Source organism: Chanodichthys erythropterus, chromosome 14 (genome assembly GCF_024489055.1).
Source record: "Chanodichthys erythropterus isolate Z2021 chromosome 14, ASM2448905v1, whole genome shotgun sequence".
In the NCBI taxonomy this organism is placed as follows: domain Eukaryota; kingdom Metazoa; phylum Chordata; class Actinopteri; order Cypriniformes; family Xenocyprididae; genus Chanodichthys; species Chanodichthys erythropterus.
The window spans coordinates 3,303,524-3,311,745 of NC_090234.1; the positions used below are offsets into that span (position 1 = coordinate 3,303,524).

The 8,222-nt window shown below is 46.0% G+C and overlaps 1 protein-coding gene across 3 annotated transcripts in view; it reads right to left on the bottom strand.

Moving 5' to 3' along the window:
• Nucleotides 1-306: 306 nt before the first annotated feature.
• Nucleotides 307-8,222, bottom strand: part of LOC137035521 (zinc-binding protein A33-like) — an 11,578-nt gene continuing 3,662 nt past the window's right edge. For 2 of the 3 annotated variants that reach the window (XM_067408900.1, XM_067408899.1), the window contains exon 6: nucleotides 307-1,492. In XM_067408900.1, coding sequence (XP_067265001.1) covers nucleotides 1,026-1,492 — 467 coding nt within the window. In that variant the 3' untranslated portion in view covers nucleotides 307-1,025. Of the gene's footprint in view, nucleotides 1,493-6,422; nucleotides 7,826-7,954; nucleotides 8,170-8,222 lie in introns of those variants that run through there. The other variant, XM_067408901.1, reaches the window with a different exon arrangement.

An 8,222-nucleotide genomic window follows, 5' to 3' on the forward strand; every position in this document is an offset into this window, starting at 1 on the left:
CGTAGTCAGGGACAGGGATGTAGTAAGCAAGCAGTAAGCAAGCCACGCCCCTGCGTCTTTGAACGAGGGGGCGAGGCAAACAATATTTTGAATTTGGACTACAGTACCTATTTCGACCACTGTCATTCCTACGTAGAGCCTCTTTAAATAAAATTTGACACTCATGTGAAACTTTTTTCTTATATTTGTATAAAGTGTTTGAACCGGGATCTCCTCTGAAGAACTGAGGATGTTAGTGTTTGTGGACACACACACATACAGAGAACATTCTGATGTTGTCAGGTGGACAAAAACATTGTGTTGGCTTTTTAAAACTATTTTGATGATCACTTTTACTCCTGTGCTTTGGAAAAGATGGAGTACAGTTATTAATAAGAAGAAGAAATAAGCATCAGAGACTTCTTTCACAAACATTATGAAACTTTAATATTCAAACTTTTGGCCACCAGTGTTCATCAATCCAACAGAGTTTAGTAACATGATGATACCTAATGAGATTGTGAAGAGAACTGCTTAGTCCTGAGCTGGACATTTCCTTTCTGACTGACTGCTTAAAATCGTATTCATTATGTATTTATTATAAATGATGTATTTAATTGTTGATATTTTATTATATTTTTATTGTTTTGTTTTTTTGATAAGCTAAACAACCAATGACTTTACATTAATTTTGTCAAATGCTAATGTTTTGTTTAAGATTTTAGGTGTGTTTTTAACACAGTGTGTATATTCAAGAACAGAATATGGTAATTTTACACATTTACACATTTTCTTTGTTTTAACCTTACTGACACAATGTGTTAAACTCATCAACACAATGAATGAGTTAAAATGAACACAATATGCATTATCCCTAAACACCCATTAATGTGTAAAAATGTAATACAAGTTGTTTCATTTTTTACACATCCTTTCTAAAACATATTTCTGCTTTACAGTATTATACACTATAATTTCTGCAAAAACATTACATGATTGATTTATTTATGATGAAAGCAGAAGATCCAGACCTACAGGAGTGACGATTACTGACTATTGACCGGTAAGATCCTCAGAGAGTCGAGACAACATAAGTATGGAAAGAGTGTGTCAGTGAAGGTGGTTGTGAGTGTGTGTAGACGTGTGTTAGTTACAGGATCAGAGAATGACACCCTTCCTCTGTCATAGTCCAGATTCACTCTCAATCGATCAAGCTTCTGTTTAAAGTGACTATAATGTACACCCCAGACATCAGTGTTAAAGAAATCACGTCCCTTCCTCGGTTTTGATGCTGTAGTTACTCCAAGACTCCAGTCTGAACCCTCTTTAACCTCCACATCCCAGCAGTGTGTTCCTGAGTTAAATCCCTCTGAACCCAGAACACAGGCATAGATGTTAAATCTTTCTGGATTATCAGGAAGAGGTTGATTGTTCCCGCTGTATCTCACACTGGTCAGATCATCAGACAGGACGAGACTTGGATGAGCCGTGTTTGGATCCAGAATGACAGGAGCTGATGAGACACAATCAACAGATGCTTTTATTCTGATGTTCATATAATGATCAAGAGTGAACCAACACAGATTATTATGAATTATGACACTGTTGATCAAACACACTTTCCTCTGATCACTGTCAGTGCTGTTATTAGTTTCACACTCATTTTATCATCAACTGCAAACATTAAATGTGTGATTCAGACATTTGTGTCCATCAATTAAAATCACAATAAATCAATGAGATCTGATGAGATTTATGCTGTAGATGAAAAACTGAGTGTGTGTCTGATCTTCAGCAGTATCTGATCATCTTTATGTTATTGGCTCTCATAGTCTTTATTGGTTTAATATATTATTTTCTTACCGTCTGAATCTAAACAGACAGAATCCTTTTAGGATTAAGCTGCCATTACTCAATTAAACTGACATTCTGTCTAATGCCTTGGACACACTCAAGGCTGGAATATACTACACGAATTTTTCTCCCGCTCTTTCTCCCGATTACAGTCTGAACAGGTTGATGCTAGTTGCCAAAACTCAGAGCCAGTCTGCAGATTTATGCTGACAGATTTCATGGAAAATCGTGTAGTATATGATGGTCATAGACTCCAATTTTTTAGCTTCAGACTTTGATTCCATCCAGTCAGAGGATTTCAAACCATGTTTGATATTTTGAGCTGATTTTAGAACACATTTCAGTGTATGATGTGCGTTGCTAATAAATACAGTCCACGGTACAGTCATATGCTGTCCAGACAATGCAGGGTGCGAAGTCACAAAGATCGAGAAAAAAAAAAAAAGAAAAAGAAAAAAAAAATCACTTAAGAATAGTAAGTGGAGCTCCATCATGAAGGAAAAACTGCTTCAGTAAGTACTGTACACAGGGGTGTAATTTACACTGGGAACAAGGGGGACATCCCCCTGTTCAAAATCCCATTTGTGTCCCCCTACTTTCAATTTTTTTAACCGCACGGCATCATCGCCACGGAAGACAGAGAGCCTGATGTGCGTTGCGTCCAGGAAAGTTGCGTGCGCACTCTAAAAACAGCTCAATGAAGCTAGTGATGGGCAGATCAAGGCTTCCTGAAACACTGAAGCAGTTGAAGCAAATGTGCTGTAATGTGTCAAGGCTTTGAAACAATCTGACACCAATCTCCACGGTGACCCCTAGTGGTCAGAACAGTGCAAATGCAACAAAACTCAGGCCAAACATGCGTAAAAACACCCTTTACAAATATATTGCAAAAGTTTCATTGAAAGAAATATCTATCAAATGCAATTAACTAATCATCTAATAAGATTAAATATAGAGTGTCTGTATAATTGTTACGGATCCCTTGTTCCCCTGGACTCCATATCCCATGATCCTCCTGTTTCTACACCTGCAATCACTTCCCTCGTCAGCTCCTCATCATCACAGATCACCTGCACCTGGACTCTATCATCTGCACTCCCTTTATATGGCACTCACTCCCTTCACTCCTTGTCTGTTCTTAATGTTGTAATGTGTGTTTATGCTTCGGCTCCGTGTTGGATCATTAAAATACCCATCATTGTGGATTTCCGTATCTGCCTCATCTCTATTGCATACAGCATCGTAACAGAAGAACAGACCAATACCGCTGGATATCCACAAACCAAAAGATGGGATTGTTCCTGATTCCTGTGGCTCCAGCTCCCCCACAGCCTCTCACTCCGACATCAGCGGCTGACCAGCTCGTCAGCCTCTTCCAGGTGGGTCGTTCACTGGAGAGGTATGTGGAGGAGTTTGTTGAGTTGGCTTATTTGACAGATTGGTCAGATGCTCATTTGATCGCCCTGTTTTTGGATGGACTGGACGAGGACACCATCCGTTTTCCTGAACCTGACGATTATGTTTCCTTAGCTGATGCTATAAATTTAGTTTTGTATTTAAATTGCTCCAAATTCTTTATCCAAGAGGTTCAGGATGTTAAGTGTTCCTCTCGTCCAGTCCTTCCAAAAACACGGGCAGCCTGGCCAGTCTGCCAAGCTCCGTCCTCCTCCTCATACCCCTCCAGTGAACTTCCTGCCTGCCCCATGCTGGACCCACATTCCTCTATTGGGCCCAGAAAGCGGAGGAGGAAGAAAGCGGCCCCAATGTCTCCAGAGCCCGCTCCAGTGTCTCCAGAGCCCGCTCCAGTATCTCCAGAGCCCGCTCCAGTATCTCCAGAGCCCGCTCCAGTATCTCCAGAGCCCGCTCCAGTATCTCCAGAGCCCGCTCCAGTATCTCCAGAGCCCGCTCCAGTATCTCCAGAGCCCGCTCCAGTATCTCCAGAGCCCGCTCCAGTATCTCCAGAGCCAGCTCCAGTATCTCCAGAGCCAGCTCCAGTCCCCACAGAGCCAGCTCCAGTGCCTGTGGGGATTTTAATTGTATTTGAGGGGATGAAATGGCCCTCAACCCCAGTCTCCTCCGAGCCAAGTTCTCCAGTCTCCTCCGAGCCAAGTTCTCCAGTCTCCGCCGCCGAGCAAAGTTCTCCAGTCTCCGCCGCCGAGCAAAGTTCTCCAGTCTCCGCCGCCGAGCAAAGTTCTCCAGTCTCCGCCGCCGAGCAAAGTTCTCCAGTCTCCGCCGCCGAGCAAAGTTCTCCAGTCTCCGCCGCCGAGCAAAGTTCTCCAGTCTCCGCCGCCGAGCAAAGTTCTCCAGTCTCCGCCGCCGAGCAAAGTTCTCCAGTCTCCGCCGCCGAGCAAAGTTCTCCAGTCTCCGCCGCCGAGCAAAGTTCTCCAGTCTCCGCCGCCGAGCAAAGTTCTCCAGTCTCCGCCGCCGAGCAAAGTTCTCCAGTCTCCGCCGCCGAGCAAAGTTCTCCAGTCTCCGCCGCCGAGCAAAGTGCTCCAGCCTCTCCAGAGCCCGCTCCAGTCTCTCCAGAGCCCGCTCCAGTCTCTCCAGAGCCCGCTCCAGTCTCTCCAGAGCCCGCTCCAGTCTCTCCAGAGCCCGCTCCAGTCTCTCCAGAGCCCGCTCCAGTCTCTCCAGAGCCCGCTCCAGTCTCTCCAGAGCCCGCTCCAGTCTCTCCAGAGCCCGTTCCAGTCCCCACAGAGCCAGCTCCAGTGCCTGTGGGGATCTTAATTGTATTTGAGGGAATGAACTGGCCCTCAGCTCCAGCCGCCGCCTACAAGCCCTCAGCTCCAGCCGCCGCCTACGAGCCCTCAGCTCCAGCCGCCGCCTACGAGCCCTCAGCTCCAGCCGCCGCCTACGAGCCCTCAGCTCCAGCCGCCGCCTACGAGCCCTCAGCTCCAGCCGCCGCCTACGAGCCCTCAGCTCCAGCCGCCGCCTACGAGCCCTCAGCTCCAGCCGCCGCCTACGAGCCCTCAGCTCCAGCCGCCGCCTACGAGCCCTCAGCTCCAGCCGCCGCCTACGAGCCCTCAGCTCCAGCCGCCGCCTACGAGCCCTCAGCTCCAGCCGCCGCCTACGAGCCCTCAGCTCCAGCCGCCGCCTACGAGCCCTCAGCTCCAGCCGCCGCCGCCGAGCCTGCCGCTCCAGCCGCCGCCGCCGAGCTAACTGCTCATATCATGAACTTTATTATAAAAGTCTCCAGCTCAAAGACTGTTTTCCCTCCCTGCCTCCCTCTCCCACCTCCTCTCATTTGTCTCCACTCGTCACATCCACCTCAAGCCCCTTCATCCAGTACTCCACCTCGGCCCTCGGTCCCATTACCTCCACCTTGGCTCCAACCTCCCTCGTCTCCACCATGGCCCATCAGTCCACCAGCTTCACCAGTCTCCATCCTTCCTCCGGTCAAACATTGGTCGTCCATCAGCCTGCCCTCACCTCAGGACTTCACTCCTCCGTATTCACTCCGTCCCTCTGTCCCTCAGTTCTGTTGGCTTCTTCCCTCCCTCCTGTTCTCCCTTTGTTGTCTGTCGTCCTGGCTCCGCTGCGGCCTTCTGGAGCCCTACCTACACCTCGGTCGGCGGAGCCGCCGGTGTCGCCATGGTCCAACGGACCTTCAGCGTTGCCTGGACTCCATGGCTTCTCGGCAGCCCAGGACCCCTGACCCGCCATGGCGGCCCACGGCCCCTGACCCGCCATGGCTGCCCACGGCCCCTGACCCGCCATGGCTGCCCACGGCCCCTGACCCGCCATGGCTGCCCACGGCTCCTGTCCCGCCATGGTTTTTGAGCCTGCCCTGGAGACCTCCACTCCAGTCTACTCCTCCCCCTGCTCCGGTTTGAGGTCTCCAGGGCGCCCGCCCCCCTCCCGGTTGTTACATATACGGCGCGAGGACGCGCCTACCGGGAGGGGGAGGTACTGTTACGGATCCCTTGTTCCCCTGGACTCCATATCCCATGATCCTCCTGTTTCTACACCTGCAATCACTTCCCTCGTCAGCTCCTCATCATCACAGATCACCTGCACCTGGACTCTATCATCTGCACTCCCTTTATATGGCACTCACTCCCTTCACTCCTTGTCTGTTCTTAATGTTGTAATGTGTGTTTATGCTTCGGCTCCGTGTTGGATCATTAAAATACCCATCATTGTGGATTTCCGTATCTGCCTCATCTCTATTGCATACAGCATCGTAACAATAATATGTGTTCTTTTATCAATTTTCTCTGTTCCATGGCTCAAGCTAAACAGGCAAATAACATTTACATTTACATTTATTCATTTGGCAGACGCTTTTATCCAAAGCGACTTACAAGTGAGGAAATACAACAAGCGAGTCGTCATGACGAGGCAAATAGACAAGAAGTGCTCATAATACAAATTATAGGCAGTGCTCAGATTATCCTAAACTACAATAGAGAGGGATTAGAGGAAGTGAAAGGATAGGAATAAGAAGGTTTTTTTTTTTTAAAGATGAGGTTAAGTGCTCACGAAAGAGATGGGTTTTCAGCTGTCTTTTGAATATTGCCAGGGATTCCGCATTCCGGATGAAGGCAGGAAGATCGTTCCACCAGCAAGGGACAGTGAATGAGAATGTTCTGGAAAGTGATTTCGTGCCTCTCTGTGATGGTACCACAAGCCTTCGCTCCTTTAATGAGCGCAGGTTTCTGGTAGGAGTGTAGACTCGTAAGAGTGAGTGGAAGTAGGAGGAAATAAGAGATTAATAACAACTATTATTAATTTTAATTATTCTAATGTCTTATTAAAACATCTACAAATGTATAAAACTGATCAGATATCAGGTAAAATCATAGGGTAAAGCCTTATAGACATTTATTCAACAGTTCTCAGTGAATCTGCATGATTCATGGGTTCATTTTATCATCGCCCTCTACTGGTGAACCATTGAAATTTCAAACTGTTTTGAAACATTTCGAAACAGTGATGATGTGAAATCATGTGACTTTGGCAGTTTGATACACACTCCGAATCACTGATTCGAAACAAAAGATTCATAAATCTTCGGAGCTTCATGAAGATTCGAAATCGGCCATCACTAACGAAAGCTCTACTGAGCAGGTATCACAGTGGCGGCACAGTCATCGATGAATCGCCAGAAACAGCAACAGATGTCTTGACATAATGGACGAAATGAAAGAAAGGAGGTGTGAGAACTTAGGTCAGGATAATCATTTTGTCTACACCTGTTGATGTTAGCCTAATGTTGACTGAGCTAATGTTAACATAAGGCGTTTCTCAAAACCAAGTTTGCTAAGTTCGGACTTGCGTTCTTGGTAGTTAGGACTTGGCAAGTTCGACTCAGGAGAACGAACTCCCGTGGACGGGTGAACACAAGCCCGGTGATTCTGCAAATGGCACAGTAGCGTTCTTGATAACGTCACTCAGCTCGCTCTGGCTTCTCCGGTTATCTCTTTATGTATATTTTAGCCAACAATAAAAAATGTGTTATAAAACACCACTCTGCCTCTTTTCGTTTTATTAAAAAAAACAAACAAAAAAAACATAATAGCCTCAGGCAACGAATTGATTATCTGAAATGTGCATATATTTATAACAAAACAAAATATTAAACAACCCTGCCTCTTTTCGTATATATTTCAAAAAATATTAAATGTAATACTATTTGTGCATACTCTGATTAACTTCACTGTAATAAAATGAAATAGGCTGTAACATAAAACAAAACCCTGTCTCTATTTGTTTTATGTCAGATTTAATGATCAATAATAGCCATTATAAAAAGGTAAGAATATACAATAAGAAATAAAGCAAACAATTCAGTCAAGCGTACAAAATCAATGCTTTAGTAGGATACAAAAGTTAAATAGCCATATATAAAGTTATGAAACATGACGTTGCCCTCAACGGAGCCAGCGGCAAACGTCAGAAGGACTAGTCGAGGTAAGGCTGTTCTCGGCTGGGCACATGAGCGCTGAGCGTCTGGTGATCGGATCTTTGAATTGGAACAGTACTTGGACAGCGACTGATGACGTTTCACAAGAACAAAAGAACACAAGTTCAGACAAGTATGCATATTGAGAAACGGCTATACACTGTTGCTAGGTAACTTCAGACTGTTAACTAAATATTTAATGTAGAACATTGTGTGTACCATGAAAACAAGTCCAATTTCAACCACAGCATTTTCTGTCAGCAATGTATGCTGGGTTTTTCCTGCATAGAGAATTATGAGGCGTCCACCTCCATCAAATTTTGTGCCCTCCGGCTGTCGACAAACCTCAGACCTCACATGCTTAGATGCCCTTTTTCCACTGACATGGTTCTGTTGTGGTTCCCGGCCTGTGTCCATTCTCGAACCGTTTGATACTGCGGATAATCAGCAGGTCGGGTGGGCCACGTAATAAAAAAATAACATTCCA